This window comes from Ictidomys tridecemlineatus, chromosome Y (genome assembly GCF_052094955.1).
Source record: "Ictidomys tridecemlineatus isolate mIctTri1 chromosome Y, mIctTri1.hap1, whole genome shotgun sequence".
NCBI classification, from domain to species: Eukaryota; Metazoa; Chordata; class Mammalia; order Rodentia; family Sciuridae; genus Ictidomys; species Ictidomys tridecemlineatus.
The window spans coordinates 305,453-323,917 of record NC_135494.1 but is presented as its reverse complement, the minus strand read 5'-3'; the positions used below and the strand labels follow the sequence as shown (position 1 = coordinate 323,917).

The 18,465-nt window shown below is 60.0% G+C and overlaps 1 protein-coding gene across 1 annotated transcript; it reads right to left on the bottom strand.

Annotated features, from left to right (window-relative positions):
* Positions 1–9,495: 9,495 nt before the first annotated feature.
* Crlf2 (cytokine receptor like factor 2) lies at positions 9,496–16,724 on the bottom strand. The gene is made up of 9 exons (XM_078035543.1): positions 16,625–16,724; positions 14,136–14,311; positions 13,627–13,880; positions 12,715–12,875; positions 12,194–12,327; positions 11,544–11,706; positions 11,114–11,234; positions 10,290–10,374; positions 9,496–9,945 (listed from the first exon to the last, which is right to left on the bottom strand). Exons 1-9 carry the CDS (start codon positions 16,722–16,724, stop codon positions 9,673–9,675), a joined length of 1,467 nt encoding a protein of 488 aa, XP_077891669.1. The 3' UTR covers positions 9,496–9,672.
* Positions 16,725–18,465: the final 1,741 nt, after the last annotated feature.

Sequence of the window (18,465 nt, the reverse complement as noted above, 5' to 3'; positions counted from 1 at the left end):
CTGATCCACAGCAGGGGACACCAAACAGCTCCTAGGGGACCAAGGAGGGCACACGTTTCACAGGACACAGGTGTGTCTCTGGTCCTAAGGAGCAAATTGTAGGGACCCAAGGAGGCGTGGGAAGCAATGTCACTTAGTGTCCCCCAGATGCTCCAGACACAGTGGGCTTGGGAAGAAACCCAGGGAGAGGGGTTCTCCTAGTCAGATTCTTGTCACTGACACAAAACGCCTGAGAAAATCATCTGGAAGGAAGAAAAGGTGGTGGAGGCTCAAGGTGGCAGAAGTTTCAGTCCCTTGTCTCTTGGCTCTGCCACTGTGGGCTCGGGTGACGCCTGACAAGGTGGTGGGAGGACACGTTGGAGCAAAGGTGACAGGTCACTGTGGGGTGGAAGAGGAGGAGGAGGAGATGGAAGAGGAGGAGGAGGAGATGGAGGAGGAGGAAGAGGAGGAGGAGGAGGAGGAGGAGATGGAGGAGGAGGAGATGGAGGAGGAGGAAGAGGAGGAGGAGGAGGAGGAGATGGAGGAGGAGGAGGAGGAGGAGGATGAGATGGAGGAGGAGGAGGAGGAGGAGGAGGAGATGGAGGAGGGGGAGATGGAGGAGGAGGAGGAGGGGGAGATGGAGGAGGAGGAAGAGGAGGAGGAGGAGGAGGAGATGGAGGAGGAGGAGGAGGAGGAGGGGGAGATGGAGGAGGAGGAGGAGGAGGAGGAGGAGGAGGAGATGGAGGAGGGGGAGATGGAGGAGGAGGAGGAGGGGGAGATGGAGGAGGAGGAAGAGGAGGAGGAGGAGGAGGAGGAGATGGAGGAGGAGGAGGAGGAGGAGGAGGGGGAGATGGAGGAGGAGGAGGAGGAGGAGGGGGAGATGGAGGAGGAGATGGAGGAGGAGATGGAGGAGGAGGAGGAGATGGAGGAGGAGGAGGATGAGATGGAGGAGGAGGAGGAGGATGAGATGGAGGAGGAGGAGGATGAGATGGAGGAGGAGGAGATGGAGGAGGAAGAGGAGGAGGAGGAGGAGGAAGAGATGGAGGAGGAGATGGAGGAGGAGATGGAGGAGGAGGAGGAGATGGAGGAGGAGGAGGAGGAGATGGAGGAGGAGGAGGATGAGATGGAGGAGGAGGAGATGGAGGAGGAAGAGGAGGAGGAGGAGGAGGAGATGGAGGAGGAGGAGGAGGAGGAGATGGAGGAGGAGGAGGAGATGGAGGAGGAGGAGGAGGAGGAGATGGAGGAGGAGGAGGAGGAGGAGGAGGAGGAGATGGAGGAGGAGGCGGGACCGACGGGAGGCCCCGCCCCCAGGTCCGACCCGAGGCCCGCCCTCTCTGCCCGGCTGTCAATCAACCGCCTGTAGCCGACGCAGCCTCAGGATCCGGGTTTGGAATCCCAGGGAGCCTCGTTCAGGGCCGTTGACAAAATCACTTTGAAGCCCTGAGGGGGGACAGACGGGTGCAGATGGTGGACACGAGGTCCAGGGGACAGTTCTATCAACAGCCCCCGGTGCTGACCCCACAGCTTCCTTCCCCGAAGCCCTGGACCTGCAGCCCTGCCTGGCCTCCGGGCACAGCCTCCGCCACCGTCCTCACACACCCCCTGTGACCTGCAGGGGACATGCAGGCGGGAAGTCACGTCCCTGAGAGGAGCCAGGGGACCCTGAAGGGGGGACTTGTGGGACCCTGACGCAGACCAGGTCCCGGGACCCAGGGGGACGAGGCTCCTTCCTCCAGCCCTAAAATCTGCAAGAACAGGTTCCACTGAGCACCAGGCAGCAGGGGCCAGGGGGACCCAGAGTGGCCATGGCCGTGGGGACTGGAGGGTCGGAGGTCACCCTGCTGTCCGTCAAAGTCAGGAGGGGACCTGGGCGGGGCTCTCTGGGGACTTCCCTGGGACCCCCATAAAATTGGAGGCCAGGAGGGGCACGCTGTCCCTGTCCTCTCTGAGAGGACCCCTCTGTCCCTCGAGAGTGTCCCCTGCCCCTTGCCACCCCTTCAATACGCTCCTGCCTGTCACTCTGTGTGACAAGAGTCAGGGTTTGAAGGGACGTCCTCACGCTGCCTCGGTTTCCCACGCCGTCACCCTGATCTTGCCATCAACTCGGAAAGATCCAGGCACGTCACTCAGAGTGACCGGCTGCATCTTCCAGAGCCTGGCCTGTCCCTGTCACCAGGCCCCCCCTGCGGCCGTCCTTGAGCTTGGCTGAGGCCCAGGCAGGGCTGAGGAGCTGCTGACCCTCAGGGAGGGTAGAGGCCGGGGGGTCTCCTGGAAGCCGTCCTGCAGGGTGGCAGGCTCACGGGGCAGCTGAGCAGGGACAGAGGCCTGCAGGGGGCCGGTGGCGCCCAGAGCTGGGCAGGATGTGGGGGAGGGGAGGTTCCCTGCAGAGAAGCAGCTTCCGGTGCAGACACAAAGGAGATAAACCCGAGATAAGGGCACCCGAGTTAGAACTGAAACAAAGTGGTTCATTTCTACACCAGAGACCCCCTCCCTGGGGCCACCAGGTGGGAGGCAGCAGGCAATGTCCCCTGGGATGGAGTCCTGACGTTTTTTTTTTTTTTTCTCCTGGGACTTGGCGGTGTGTCCTTGGCAGAAAACCTCACAGTGGGCCTGCAGGAGCTGCCGAGGCGCCTGCAATCTCAGGTGCCATCTCAAGCCCCAGCGGGGAGCTTTGGCTTCCTCCTCTTAGCGCCTCCTTCTCTTTAAAGCCGTTCCAAGGTGCAGCTCTGAACCCCCACAGCTGGGTGCACCCTCAGGACAAACCCCACAGGGAATGCGGGGTGCAGCTGGAGCCCCCCCACCCCCCAGTGCTTAGCAGGCTTGGGGGCCCTGGATTCCAGCCCCAGAATAAAATAAAATGCAAGAAGAAAAAAGGGGACAGGGGGACACTGTGCCTTTAATCCAAAGCCTCAGGCGACATCAGCTCCTCCCACCTCCTCTGTCGCAGCGCGCCCCCCAACGTCTGGGAGATTTGCACACGGCCCTGCACCGGCTCCAGTTACCCGGAAATTCGCCCACTTAGGACCAGCGCCGGGGGCCTCGTTAAAGAGCCCGCAGGGTCACGTGCTTACAGGGTCGCCTGGGCCCCGGGAGGCTGGAAACCCGGCGTCACCTGTTGGTGCTCAGCTGCCCGTCAAGGAGGGGACCCTGCGGAGCCGCGGGTGCCTGCTGCCACCCAGTGGCCGTCGGCGGAAAGACACGCTCCCGCCTGCGCCCTTCTCTGTGATGGACAGGACCCTCCTGGGGTGGCAAAGCCGGGTTCCAGGCAATGCAGGGGGGCGTCCGGAAGTGCCTGCGTTGCCAAATATCGGTCGCATGTCCTCCATCTCTGCAGAGGTTCTGGGCCTGGAATTTGGAGCTTTTTCTGTCACCTGAGCAGCCAGGACCAAGATCAAGAGAGTTGGGGGAAATGCAATTGCCCGGATGGTGCACGTTGCAGAAGAGTTTCTCACCTCAACACCGCGCAGAAGGGAGACCCCGTGACTCTGGTCTCCAGGTGCAAAGCTCACCTGTCAGGTGCAAAGATCACCCGTAAGGTGCAAAGCTCACCTGTAAGGGTGCAAAGCTCACCTGAGCAGGTGCATGCACCAGCATCTGTCTGGCTCCATGCCCACCTGAAACAGGTCCTCCAAACAAAAGCTCACCTGCACAGGTGCAAAGCTCACCCGAGCAGGTGCAAAGCTCACCTGAGCAGGTACATGCACCAGCATCTGTCTGGCTCCATGCCCACCTGAAACAGGGGCTCCAAACAAAAGCTCCTCTGCACAGGTGCAAAGCTCACCTGCACAGGTGCAAAGTTCACCTGTAAGGGTGCAAAGCTCACCCGAGCAGGTGCAAAGCTCACCTGAACAGGTGCATGCACCAGCATCTGTCTGTCTCTATGCCCTCCTGATACAGGTGCTCCAAACAAAAGCTCACCTGCACTGGTGCATAGCTCACCTGCGCAGGTGCAAAGCTCACCTGAACAGGTGCATGCACCAGCCTCTGTCTCCATGCCCACCGAGGACAGGTGCTCCAAACTTACTCTCCATCAACTGAAGGAACTCCCTGCGTCACCCTCCGAGTTTCCACGACCTGTCCCCTGTAACAGTGACACGCACACGTCCCTCCCGATGTCCTCGTCCCTGGGTGGTGTTCTGCAGGAGTCCTGGCCGCCTGGCAGGAGGCTGGGAAGCAGCCCGCCCTCCCGGGTGCAGAGGGGAGACCCGCAGGAGTGGACACGCGGCGCATTGTTCACCCTGGACCTGGACACACCTCGGCTCTCCGCTGGACGCCCCTGATTTGGGGCCCCCTCTGCCCTGGGCAGTCCTGGAGGAAGGGCAGGTGCTGCACAAAGGCTCCCCCCATTTCCCGGCTGCTGGGCGGGAGGAGGACAGCGGCCCCTGCCCCCCGCCGACAGGTCCTCTTTCCACTCTCCTTAAAAGCACAAACGCCTTTGATCTGCCCCGGGCCATTGTCACGCGGCGACACTTTTCCTTCTCACCCTGTGAAACCGGAGACCTGCTCCTGCCCCTTGGGCTGCGAGGCCAGGGGCCATCTGGTCCTGGGAGCGGGGCGGCTCTGGGAGTGAGTGCAGCGCTGGAGCCGAGGGCCCAGCTGCGGAGGCCCCGCGGCCACGCTGTCCCTTCCTGTCCAGTGCCCAGGGGAGAGGGGGGACACTGTGCCTTTAAGCCCTGGGTGTCTCTCTGTCAGGCACCGTCTGTGGCCCTTAGGGAGAACACAGAATGCAGTGTCCACGGTGAGGGTCTCGGGTGACTGCAGGAAACGTGGGCTGCCGATGGTGACATGCACCACGTGATCTATCCAATATGGATGGCCTTGGTGGAGAGGGCATGCGATCATGAAGGCATAATGCGATTATTAAAAAATAATGCAATTACTAAAAATAATGCAATTACAAACACATAATGCAATTAAAAACACATAATGCAATCGTCGAATGCAGAAGGCAATTGCATAACGCAACGCAAACGCGCATGTTGCGATCACAGAATGCACGCGGTGATTACGAAATATAGAACGCACTTGCAGAAGATGCAATGATAGAGTACAAAATGCAGTCATAAAAGAGATCATGCGATTATTAAAAAACAATGCAATTATAAAATACTTAATGCGATTATGTATTATTATTATTATTATTATTAAATGCAATTGTAGAATGCAGAATGCAATTGCATAACGCAATGCTTACGTATATGTTGCGATTACAGAATGCATACGGTGATTACAAAATATAGAACGCACTTGCAGAAGATGCAATTATAAAGTACAAAATGCAATCATAAAAGAGATCATACGATTATTAAAAAATAATGCAATTATAAAATACTTAATGCAGTTATAAAATACTTAATGCAGTTATGTCTTATTATTATTAAATTATGCATTATTATTATTAAAAAATAATGCAATTATTTAAAAATCATGCAATTATAAAATACATAACGCAATTATAAAATACAGAATGCAATTATAAAATCCATAGTGCAATTATGTGCATGGTGATTTTAAAATAGTGTAGTCAGTTTTGCATGATCTAGGATCATGATTACGTAACAGACTGTGCTCATTAATATGCTATGCGATCATGTGACACACACCATGATTATTAAACAGATGACGTGACAGTGTAGTACACCGTGTGGTCATAGACTATCTAGGATATTCAAAGATAACTCTGGGGTATATAATGTGCTTGTAAAAATAGGTGATTTCTTAAATTTTTTATGCTAGCTCGTGGAATCGTTGAACGCACAAGGAGACTGCAAACTCTGGCCACCTCATGTCACAGAGTGCTTCTGAAACCTGTCATGGAATTAACGAGGTCATGAACTATATAAAATATAGACAAAAATATTAAGAACATGTATCATATATAAAATACGCAAAAATACATATAAAATACATATATATAAGATGTGTCCACGTGCCATATTCGACGTAGCATCTGGAACAGGGTCAACTGATGCAGTTAGGGCCTCTCTGGATTGCTGAGGCTGGCCTCCAACTTGAGATCCTCCTGCCCCGGCCTCCCAAGCGGCTGGGGTGACAGGCGTGAGCCACGTCACGTGAAGGTTCATGAACGTGTGTGTCCACTTTTCTGCTCCTCGAAGGACATTCGCCCGGTCCCTGAGGAGGGAGATCAGTTCTCTTGTCTCCAGGAAGAGCACCCCCTGACTCCCACGTCACGCCCTGTTGTATTCTGAAGGCAGAACACACACACACTCATTGCGAGTGTGCACAGAAAGGCCTCGTAGAGACCCCCGGGTGTGCACTCGTGGATACTGTCCTGCACATGAACGACAGACGCATGGACAGGTGGTAGACAGACAGACAGGTGGCAGCTGGGTGGACGGAGGATGGACAGAGACTCTGTCCTGCAGGTCTCCTGGGCACTGGGGACCTCTGGGGCTGCGGGAGCTCTGGGGTGGGCCGTGCTGTGCGCTGCAGGAGCTGGAGCAGCCTCTCTGGGCCCCACACACCAGGAGCCAGGAGCAGCCCCACCCAGGGTGTGAGAGGCACCTGGACAGACAGGATGGGTCGATGACAGAGAGATAGATGGACAGACAGAATGGGTAGATGACAGAGAGATGGATAGATGATTGACAGGTAGGTAGATGATGGACACATAGACAGGCAGAAAGATCCAGACAGCTGGGTGGACAGAGCAGCGGACACTTGGACAGCGGGTGGCCGTGCAGAGGAACCGTCTGGAGGACCTGTGGCCCCGGGTGACCCTGGCTGCACCTGCCCAGACCTTGTCACACTTGTCACACTTTGGGGCCAACTTCTCTGCGACCTAGAAATGCCCTCGGGGCACCAAGGTCTAGGTCCCCGGGTCGGGTCGCCTGGAGGCAAATCGGCCGCTGACCTCCGCGCCCCTCCGGCCCCGCTGTCCGGTCTGTGGCCATCGCTAGCCCCTCGGGATGGGCACCGAAGAGGACCCCTTCAGGGCGGTCAACGCGTGTCCTGCAAGAAGGGCCCCGCCCACTGCGGTGACGTCAGCCCCGCCCACTGCGGTGACGTCAGCCTCTCCCCATCTGGGGGGTCCCGCCCTCGAGGGCCTGGGGAGGGGGCGAGGCTGTGAGAGCGGAGTCCATCCGACAGCAGCCCAGGGCCACCGACCGAGGGGGCCTGTCCACACCCCCGGGGCCCCCCTGGGCTGTCCTCCATGTCCTCCTGGGCTGTCCCCCAGGTCCTCGTGGGCTGTCCCCCAGGTCCTCGTGGGCTGTCCCCCAGGTCCTCCAGGGCTGTCCCCCAGGTCCTCGTGGGCTGTCCCCCAGGTCCTCGTGGGCTGTCCCCCAGGTCCTCCAGGGCTGTCCCCCAGGTCCTCCTGGGCTGTCCCCTAAGTCCTCCAGGGCTGTCCCCCAGGTCCTCCTGGGCTGCCCCCTATGTCCTCGTGGGCTGTCCCCCAGGTCCTCCTGGGCTGTCCCCCATGTCCTCCAGGGCTGTCCCCCAGGTCCTCCAGGGCTGTCCCCCAGGTCCTCCAGGGCTGTCCCCCAGGTCCTCCAGGGCTGTCCCCCAGGTCCTCCTGGGCTGCCCCCTGCCTTCTCCGGGGGCCCCTGCGCACGATGCAGAAAGGAGTGGACACGCTCCCGGAGGCTTCTCACCCGAGTTCGCGGGCGGCCGCAGGTGGAGACCACCCGGGGGGCGGGCAGCGAGCCCAGGACTTTCCGCAGCCAAGTCCCGGGCTCAGGGCCAGGTCCACGGGGCGGGGGGCGGGGCCGGGAAGCAGGGGACGGGCCACCCCGGTGACAGCCAAGAGGACTGGGGGGGGACGGACCTGGGAGGGCAGCGGGTGGACGGGATCCTTAGTCCACGTCACTTTTTACTTCACTTCACTTTAATTTAATTGGATTTTATTTTTTATTTTATTTTACTTTCATTTTTATCTTATTTTAAATTCAATTTAATTTTTATTTTATTTCATTTATTTTATTTTATTTTCATTGATTTTATTTTATTTTATTTTCATTTATTTTATTTTATTCCATTTTTATTTTATTTTATTTTATTTTCATTTATTTTATTTTATTTTCATTTATTTTATTTTATTCCATTTTTATTTATTTTAGTTTATTCCACTTTTATTTTATTTCGTTTTTAATTCGACTTGTTTTTTATCTTCTCTCGTCTTTTGTTTCCTCTTACGTTATTGTCATTCTTTATTTCATTTCGGTTTTTTTGAATTTTATTTTATTTTTATTTTTTAATTTTTTCCTGTTTTTCTCTTGGGCATGAGCTCAGGGTCCTGGCACAGAATCTGCGCCTCGGAGACGGGTGGACAGGGCACCGACTGACCCCCTGTCCTCTGCAGAGACCCTGTCCCCACCCCAGGTCCCACTCCGAGGTCCTGGTCGCTGGGACATGGACACATCTTTTGGAGGAGGGACCTTACTTAACCCACGCACGCATGTATGCCCGGGTGTCTATTAGGTGCACGTGCATACAGGCGGAGACACACACACGTGCACCCCGGTTCAGATCACGCAGCTACAACATGCAGCTCAATTAAAAATAAAACGAAACTCCCCCCTGACTCGGCTTCGCCTTCATAACCTCTGGGAAGGACACGCTGGCCTTGAGCCCTGTCCACCGGGCCGCCCATCAAACCCCTGCTTTACAAGAAAACAGAGAGCAGGGCTCAGAGAGGTCAGCACACGGCCCGAGGTCACACAGCACCGCCATCCGGGGACCTTTCTCCCCCCCACCACCCATCTCCGCTGTTCCCTGGGCGCCCAGGACTGGACACGCCCAGGTTTGCACCCGGGGCTTTTCGGGGCCCCACCTGCCAGTCATTTCTCTGCTGATCACCAGCGATAGCGACTCCTCCGGGGACGAGGAGGGCAGATAGCCATCGGTGACTCACCCCGGCACAGCGCCGCCTGCGCGGTAGGAGGAGGGTTTGTTGGAGGAGGGTTTTCTCTGGGCAGCAGAGACCCAGCCTGGGCTGCACCTGCCCGGACGAGCGACCCGTCCAGGGACAACCCAAAGGACGCGCGCCCCTGGCTGGCTGGCAAAGCCACGCCGTGTAGATGGCTCCTGAAACTGCGCGCCCGACCGGTCCGCATGCACGGTTGCTCACGTGGCAAGCGTTTGCAAAGACCCAGCGGATGATTGACACCAAGAGACGGCCCGCCCTTCTCGGTGGGCGGAGCCAATGTGCCAGTGGGTCCCTGGGGCCGGGAGGGAGTCGCAGGGGCCCTGCAGACAGGCATCCAGGCTCAGGGTCCCCTGAGGTCACCGCCGTCCACAGGGGGCCCCCAGGGAAGATGGCCAAGTCCCCCTCCCGGGAAGCGATTCATCTGCATTTAATTAATTAAAGCAATTAATAGGCATCTCCCCCAAAGCAGGTGGCCAATGTGGCCCAGCCCTGACCCCTCCAAAGGAGGTCAGCCATCAAATAGGGGATCGCAGGCTGCACCCCCTAACCCGCTGGTGGCCTGTTGCCTTTGTAAAAATGAGATTCGTCTCCCTACGGGGGTTGCATGAGAAAAGGTCTAAGGCACAATGTGTGGAGGGGAATGTTAAAAGGGGAGGATTTGGGGGAACACGGGGAGGGAGTGGATATCGGGGCACCCTGGACATGTCCTCCCTTCGGTCTTTGTGAGTGGCGGCCTTCAGGGGTCTCCCGTGAAGTCCCGATGTTTCTCGTGTCCTCGGACATCAGCGTGGATCCGGATGGCGGCCTCACAGCATCATGTAGGAGTTGTCACTCATCACAAAGGCGAAGTCTCCCAGAAACACCCTGTCTCCCCCTTGGGGGGCCTGGGGAGGGAGCTGGGGGGACCCCCCCGGGGCTTCTCCCTCCCCCGTCTGCAGGCACGCAGGTCCTGAGCTGGCAGGCCCCTGGGGCTCCGTCCTCAGCAGGTGGATGACCAGGGCCTCCTCCGGGGGGGTCTCCGGCTCCAGGCCTCCCGCCTTGGCCAGCGGGACCACATTCTGGGTGTCTGTGATCCACGCCTGCCAAGAAGGGACACGGGGACTCAGCTCGGGGACGGCACAGCAGAGTCAACCTCTCTGGGCACCGGTGGGGACGCTGTCGTCTCCCATCAGCATCTTGCAAATGGAGGACCATCGCTGCAGAGGGTCTCCCAGGCCCCCCACGTTGGGGCTGGGGAACCCCCAACATGTATATGAAGAAATAGGGAATATTTTTTCCTAGTTCGTCCATTACTGGCCCTTTTAATTAGCAGACCCCAGTCACGGAACTTAAGAGCGTAGAAGAAATGATATATTTTTTTTTCCCTCTCCTAGGTTTTGGGGACAGGGCCTGGCACCCGTGTCCAGTGGCGCCGTGAGGGTACCTGGAAGTTCCCTTGGTGCTGCTCGAAGAGGCCGGGGAACTTGCCCTTCGGGTCCGGGACGCTGGGCACCAGCAGCTTCTTCACTCTGAGATGAAGCAGAGAAGCGGGTGAGCAGACCTGGGGACACCCCTAAAAGCCACCGTAGTGTCCCCTCCGTGGAAGGAACTGGAAGAAATCCATCTAGAGAAGTCGGTGCCTGGGGTGTCTCTGCGCTGTCCACCTGCGATGGCCACCTGACCCTGCCCTGCCCTGGCCGGGGGCATCTTGTGCCCGGCCCGCTGCTGGGCGTTGCTATGGGAACTGCATCCGAGGAGCAGAAATGGTACCTTGGACATCGGCCCCTGGAACTGTCCCCACCGGGGCCGGGTTGGGGTCCGCCAAGCCGCGGTGAGTGGACGCAGAGAAGGACCCAAAGGGACATCGCCCGAGGCCCCTGGTCCCCCGCCCCACCCCAGGGGTGGCCTGCTGGGTCCTGAGTGGACGGACACGTGTGGGTGGACGGTTCGTCTTGCAACCAGACGGAGCCACCTGGGCCGACGGCTCGGCTAGTGGTGCTGGGTATGAAACCCGGGGCTTCGGCCCTTCAGGTGGCCTGTCCAGCTGGGGTCACCCGGGGCTTCTGCACACCGCCCGAGCTGCATGTCCAGCCCAAGGGGCAGCAGAAGCACCCTGCCCGGCCGCCTTATTGCTTTGGCCATGGACTCAGCTGACCACGAGTGACCCTCAAAGGAGTCCTCCCGGCTCTGAGAAGCTCCTGGACACAGCCGTGGGACGCTGGCCGGGACCGTGCGTGTGGGGGACGGCGGGGACGGCCGTGTCCCTACCTCTGCAGCTTCCACAGGGACAGCAGCAGGAGACACAGGGTCAGGAGGGTGACCGAGCTGCAGATGAGGATGAACTTGGAGAACCGCGGGCGGCGAGGACCGGGCTCCTCCTCGCAGGAGTCTGCAACCGAATGGAAGGAGGTCTGTCCACCTGCCCGTCGGTGGTCCGTCTGTCCACCAACCTGTGACCCATCCCTCTGTCTAACCCACCCTGTGCCCCGTCCCCAGCCATTGGCTGTCCATCACACCCGTGTCGCCATCTGTGGTCTTGCACATCGTAGCTTCCACCCCTTCCCATACCTTCGCAGACATTTGCGTATTTCTGGCTCGTTTGCATATATTTGCATTAATTTGCATATATATGCATATATTTGCATACATTTGCATGATTTTTCGCGAATTTGCGTGTATTTGCATGTCCTCCGCTCACCTCTGAGCTCCGCCCTCCGCCAGTGCTTCACCTCGGACCAGTCGCTGGGGCTGGCGTGGGGGCCGTACTGGTCCTCGGTGGTTTTCACCCGGGTCCGGAAGCTGTAGCACTTGTGGGTGTCCAACCCTCCGACGGTCACGTTGCACGTCGTCGCTTCCCTGGACTGGGGACAGATCGGGTGCCACCGTTAGGGGCTGGGCCCTGGACCGTTGTGCGTCCGCCCAGGGAGGGAGTCGGGGTGGCCTTCCCACGTCCTTCCAGTGCCCTTTGGTGGCCCTCGGGAAGCCACTTGATCTGCTGGTCAGTAACGAACGTGGTGCGACATGACACGGGGTCGACTTTCCGTCGCCGAGCCTCGGGGGTGGGCCTCGTCTGATCAGTTGAAGGGCCTGGCCCCATCCGTGCCCGAGGCCACCCCTGAAGTCACCTCCAGACCTCTGGCCCTAGAGATCTGGGTGTGAATCCAGGCGTGGGATACGGATGCAGATGGACGGACGGGTGGACAGATGGGTGGATGAGGGACAGAGAGGGCAGACAGCCGGGAACCTGCACATGGGCACCCGATTGCCTTTCCCTGCTGGACGCTGACCCCAGGCATCAGGGAGGCCCTGTCCCTCGTCCCTCCCCCCCCCCAGCCGCGTCCTGCTCACCTCCCACTCGGCGTCGAAGCGGCTCCTGTACTGGACCTCGTAGAGGAGGCCCCCGTAGCGCAGGTCGGAGCAGGTCACCAGGACGCCGTCCTGCAGCCACCGGAGGTGGACGTCCTTGGGGGAGGCGGGCTTCACTGCGGAGGAGGACCCAGACCTCAGCCCCGGGCGAGGGTCCGGTCGGGAGGTCACCCCCAAAAGGGACCTCGAGGGGACACTGGGTCTCTGCAGAGGTCATCAGTGGAGGGTCCTGAGCTGGGCTCCTCCTGGGTCAGGGGGCCCTCAGGCCATGGCCTGTCCTCCCCAGAGACAGAGGAGGGGACACGGGAACGGAGGAGGAGGCTGAGGCAGGAGGATGGCCAGTTGGAGTCCAGCCTCAGCAATTCCTTGAGGCCGAAGGCCCCGCGTCTCTAGATAAAAAACGGAAAGGTCCAGGGTCCCTGGGTTCACTCTGCCGAGCTGGGGGTCGGGGGGGGGGGGCGTCCCCTGGGGACTGGACGGCGGCCTCGCTCCTGGGCACTTACGGTAGTCGCTCACCCACTGGCTCCGGGAGAGGAGGAGGCGGCTCCCGTTGCGGATGGAGAAGTGGAGGATGTCGTCGCGGGCGGCCAGCAGGCACCCGGTCGTGTGGCCTTGCCAAAGCGTGTAGTTGGTGCAGGGGCGGAGGCCCGCGCCCCGCGAGAACCTGCGAGGGGGACGGGGACACTCGGCCTCCGCAGCTCGGCCTCCGCCAGGAGGAGCCAGCCTCCCCCGGTGCCATGGCCGTGTCCGCCCCAGAGACAGAGGAGGGGACACAGACCCAGAGGAGGAGCCCCGTGGAGACGGAGGCAGAGACTGCAGTGAGGGGCCACCCGCCCAGGGCCACCTGGAGCCCAGGAGCTGGAGAGGCAGAGGGAGCCTCCCTGGAGGCTGGGCAGGGAGGCTGGGACCCGGATCCTCGAGGGCGGCAGGGAGAGCTGCGTGGGTGGGGACACTCGCTGTGACAGTCCCCGGGTGCGACGTGCGTTATCAGGGCTGAGCCGGATCCGATCTTCTCTCTGTGGCTTCCTCGCTCCGGTCCCCTGCGAGTCTAGCCTCCGCCTCAAGGCTCACCTCCACCCTGCGATCCCCCCCCGCCCCCGTGACCCCCTGGGAAACCCAGAGCTGTCCCCTCCCTGTGCCTCCCCTCAGCCGCGGACCTCGCCCCGGCTCTGCCTCTTCCCCTTAATCTGCGGCGCCATCAGCCTGGGAACAGTGCTGTCCCCTGTTCTCAGAAATCAGCCTCGATCCTCGGAAAGACCCGACCCCCACGTGGCCACCCCCTGCCCCCCCCCCCGTGGTGGACGCTCTGAATCCGGGAGAGGCTCAGGGCAGAGGCCCCGGGCGCCAGGATTTCTGGCCCAAGGGAGACGGTTCCTCTGTCGGGGACACGGGACTCTGCGCCCCAGGACACTCACGTGTAGAAGAAGCTCAGGTTGGTCCCCGGGTGTCCAGTCGTGTTCCAAGTGACCTGCACCGTTTCGAAGTTGAAGCAGGTGATGTGCAGCTGCAGGTCTTCCCCTGGGAAGGGACAGAAAGAGGCCACTGAAGCACTTTCCCAGCCCAGGTCCAAAAGACTTCGGAATACATGGAGCAATGGCAGCCTTGTTGTCCTATGAGGACGCAGGCGCAGCCAAGATCTTTTTTTTGTTTTGTTTTGTTTTTTTTTACAAAGTTAGTCCTTCTGGTTATCCCCCCACCCCCAGGTCGGCAGCTTGTCTTTCTGAGGTTTCAGTTACACCCATCCACGGGAGTCTAAAAAAAAAAAAAATGAAGTGAAAATTCTAAAAGTCAAAGAGAAAATTGGTTTTCAGGGTGATTCTGTTACTGCGTCGAGTTACCCTGGGTCTGTTTTGTCACTAGTTATTGGAGTTGAGCTGTCAGTGCAGCTGAGCACGGTGTCAGGGTCACAGGACCCGCCACCCACCCGACGGCCCTGGAGAGGGGGGTCTGGGCCGTTAGAGATGAGCGCCAATGTCCATCCGAGACGGGCAGCTGGGGAACCTGGAGCGCCCCGGGCCTGAAGCCCGCCCGCCCCGGGGATCTGGAATTCCAGGGGCTTCACGACTGGGCCCTGGGCGACCACCGGGTCCCCCTTCAGACCTTGGGGGGAAAGGTCAAGCCGCCGCGGCCAGAAAGCCCCACCCACAAAGTACAAGTGGCCTGTGGCTGCCACTTCCCCAGCCCGGGTGACTCAGCCGCAGAGACGGAGGCTCTGGCTCCGCAGAGAAGCAGGAGGCCGGGGTTCCCGCTGCTGAGGCTCAGTGAACCGGGGAGGCAGGTCCGGGCTCCCACCTCAGCCCCGGGGGGCGGGGGGGGCGCCCTTTTTCAGGGTTGAGTTGTATTCCACTAGAGAGACAGATGCCTCGATTTTTGATGCCAAATTGGCTTTTCTTTCTGTGCTGCCGCCTGCGGGGAGAGTGTCTCGGGGTGCAGCCTAATTTCCATTCTGCACCAACTGTGGGTGCGTGCCCCCAAGATCCCCAGCCCCACCCTCTGAGCACCAGGGAAAACACTGCTGCCATCAACAAGCTCAGGCGCTCAGGAAAAAAACAAATCAAACAAAAAAAAATAGTGGAGGGTTCAGCTCCTCGGAGGTCCCCGAAGAGTCCCATTGGCAGAGATGGAGGGACAGTGGCACTTCCCCCCCACCCCCCCACCCCCCCGGGGCCGTGGGGAAGAACCGCCCCTTGTTTGCTCAGCGGGGACAGAGTTTCGGGTTTGCGAGATAAGAAACGAGTTCTGGAAACTGATAGTGGCCTCCAACGTGCTTCCTGCCCCTTCACCGGCCTCCAGAAGATGCACTCGGAGGAGCCTCTAAGGTGACGTGGGTTCCGACGCCGTTTTCAAAGACGGAGAAGCGACTTCACTTGGCTAGGGAATTCGGGAGGCTGAGGCAGGAGGATGGGCAGGTGGAGGCCAGCCTCAGCAAATTACTGAGACCCTGACTCTAAATTTAAATTTAAAAAAAATAAAATAAAAGGGGCTGGGGACATGGCTCCGTGGTTAAGCCCCCGCCACCCCGGCTCAGTTCCTGGTACCAACCCCCCCAAAAAAAATTTTTGTATTTTTATGGAATTTAATTTTTTGAAAAGTCCTGTGTCCCCACTCAGGACCCCAGGCCACCTGCGTTGGCCAAGGGTCAACGTGAGCTTTCTGGCCTTGCGTGGGCTTCTGATGACAGACCTCACGGTCTGAAGACGTCTGGGCGACATGCTAACGGTCACGTCTTTGGCGGTCATTTTTCTCATGGTGGAGTATTAGTCAGCCGTGAAAAGGGACGGAGCTCTGACTCCGGGGGTAACGGGGACGGACCCCGACGGCATGACGCACAGGGACTCAGGCCAGCCCTGAGGGTCACCTGTGCTCCCAAGGTGGGACTTTCCGGCTTCTCCTCCATCTTATCGTCCTGGCTCCCAGCCTCTCCCCCCGACCCTGAGGGACACAGCCTGGGCCTCCTGAGGCTGCCGAGCCTCCTCCCAGTGCCTCCGCCCGGAACTTCCAATGGCTTCAGGTTCCAGACCTAATATTGTCCCCTGGGCATGTTGGAGGTGTCGAGCGGATGGAAATGGAGGGACAGCGGCCTCACGAAGACCCCTCGGACCCCCACCTGCTGCCGCGAGTCCTTGTGACCCACTTTCTCAATTTCCCTCTTTTTTCTTTTTCTGTTTCGGTGACAGGGACGGAGCCCAGAAAGCCCCGTCCCCAGCCCTGATGACATTTTATTTAGAGTCGGGGCCTCGCTACGAGGCTGAGGCTGGCCTCCAATATGCGATCCTCCTGCCCCAGCCTCCCCAGCAGCTGGGATGGCAGGAGACTCCCCATCGTGTATACAGCAGGTGTCTAAAAGCTCTGCTGAATCCCATCAGCAACTTCCCAGGTCGGCAGCGGACACCTTGTTGCTCAGGGCCTCCTTCAGTTGCGGAGGCTGGCCTCCCGAGTGCCATCCTCCTGCCTCGGCCTCCCGAATCCTCCTCCGGCTCTTCCTGAGCACCGAGTGCAAACCCAACCCAACGAACGACCCCGGCTCCACCGCAGCCCCCGTGAGACGAGAGGCGAGAAGCAAACCACAAAGCATCAAAAAAAAAAAAAAAAAAAAAAAAGCGACATCAGCGTTTTCTAAGCGTTTTCTAAGAAGTTACTACAAAGCCCTGGAGCCGGGGGCCAGCGTCCTGTGATGGGGGCCGCTGCCCGGAGGCCGAGCTCCGGGGAGAGTGAGGAGCGAGGCCAGGAGGGCGTGGGAGATGCCTCGGGAGGCTGAGGCAGGAGGACCGCCCGGTGGAGGCCGGCCTCAGCAGAAGCAACACCTTGTCTCTAAATAGCAGAAGCAAAAGGGCGCAGGGGACCGGTCCCCTCTGGGGGACAGGAAGGAAAGCCAAGGGGAGGACAGAACCCGCGGCTCCGGGAGCCTCTCACCCGCGGCTCCTGCTGCGTCCCCTGCTGCGTCCCCCGAGGCCACCAGGTCTCCCAGCAGCAGGACGGTGGCCGCGGCCCAGGGCCGGAGCTGCTGCCTCATGCTGGCGAGAGAGGGGACAAGGGGACACGGGCAGCCCCAAGTGTCAGCTCCTGGGTGAGCGGCAGAGGCCACCGTTTAAAGGCGCGGAAAGGGAACTGGGCGAGCGCTCGCAGGAAGCAAGCACAGTCGCCCGGGATGCTCAGCCGCCGCCGCGGGGGACGGGTGGCCCCTGTCACAGCCTGGCGTCATCGTCATCGCCCGGGGGTGGGGACGGGGGCTGACCCCAGGCGCGGGGGCTGCGGGAACAGGGAGGCTGGCAGGACGCGGGGCATCCCAGGGGCTGGGGAGGCTGAGGCAGGAGGATCGGGAGCTCAAAGCCAGCCTCAGCCAAAGGGAGGCTGTGAGCAGTCACCAGGGACGGAGGTTGGGGACCTGGAGAGTCCGGTAAAGTGACTCGTCCCAGGTGACATGGCAGAGGAGCTCAAGAGCAGGAGCCCCAGGCTGGCCACCAGAGGCCACTGTGTGTCCAGCACAACTGGACTCTATGGAGTGCACAGTGACCTTGGCCCAAGTGACCCCCAGGGCCCTGGAGGACCGCACTGAGAAGGGTCCCGGGCTGCAGGGCAGTGACACGGGACCACGTGGAAAGCCACCGGGTCCCAGCTGTGGCCAAGGCACCAAGAATTCAGGGAGAAAAGGAGGCCGCGGGGAGAAGAGGGACACATGACCTCAGGTGACCCAAGGGACAGGGCACACTCAGGGCATCGAGGTCCCTGCCAGGAGTCCCCCCAATAGGCGTCCTGCCGAGGCCAGAGTCCAGCAGAGGAAGTGGAGGCCCTTCCAAGATCCTGGCCTCTACCCCAGCCTCCAGGTCGGGCCTCCCATCTCTGGTTCCGCCTCCACCTCCCTCTTGTGAGAACCCCGAGGTGACATCTAGGACCCGGCTGGACTGGCCGGGCCACCTGCTCATCTCCAGACCCAGAGGTAGTTCCATCACACCACGGACCCTCCGGGCACCCCGGCCAAGGAGCAGGGCTCAGTGAGTGCCCAGAGCTGGGGACAGGGGACAGAGAAGCCACGTGGGGACCAGGACCCGGAAAAGCCTGTCGGAAGGAGGCGGGGGAGGGGTGGGGGCTGGGACCACGGCCACCGCCCTCCACAGGGCTCAGAGGGACGATAGGGGGACGCCCTGGTGGCCCTGACCACGTGTCCCCAGGCTGCAGGCTCCACCCTGGGACAATGGAAGGAAGAAGAGCCTGTGTTCCTGGTGGACCCAGGAGGCGCCTGTCCCCTGCTGGACTGTCACCCGAGAGCTCCCAGGACCTGGGCCCTTAGGAGGGACAGTGACTCATGGGAGTGAGGACAAGGTCACGAGTCCCGGGGACGTGACACACACCCTCCTGGTCCTCAAGATCCTGCAAACCACAACCCTGACCACGCAGCTCAGCCTGACTCAGGGCCCGGCGACACCGGGAAGGCCAGGGACCCTGGGCCTAGGGCAGGGACGGCCGCGTCCCTCCAGCTGAAGGCCGGCAGCCAGAGTGTGGCCGCAGGGCGCCTGGGGGTGGGCGGAACTCCCCAGGCTCCCACGGAGGGTCAGGGTGGCCCCCAAGTCGGGACAGGAAGGAAGGTGTCCATAAGTCACTCAGATGCTGCCTGAGGGTCCCTGTCACCCACGGCAGAGGGCGGGTGGGTGGTGGGGGTGGGTGGACGGACTTGTTGCTGAGGGCCTTGCTACATGGCTGAGGCTGGCCTCCACCCTGCCATCCTCCTGCCTCGGCCTCCCCAGCCACTGGGATCA

Excerpts from the sequence above, each read along its gene's own strand:
- Crlf2 (XM_078035543.1), bottom strand. The coding sequence starts at position 16,724 with ATGAGGCAGCAGCTCCGGCCCTGGGCCGCGGCCACCGTCCTGCTGCTG. Across the intron at positions 11,707-12,193 it reads GCTTCGACGCCGAGTGGGAG|TCCAGGGAAGCGACGACGTG; the intron begins GTGAGCAGGACG and ends ATCTGTCCCCAG. Across the intron at positions 9,946-10,289 it reads AGCACCAAGGGAACTTCCAG|GCGTGGATCACAGACACCCA; the intron begins GTACCCTCACGG and ends CCTTCTTGGCAG.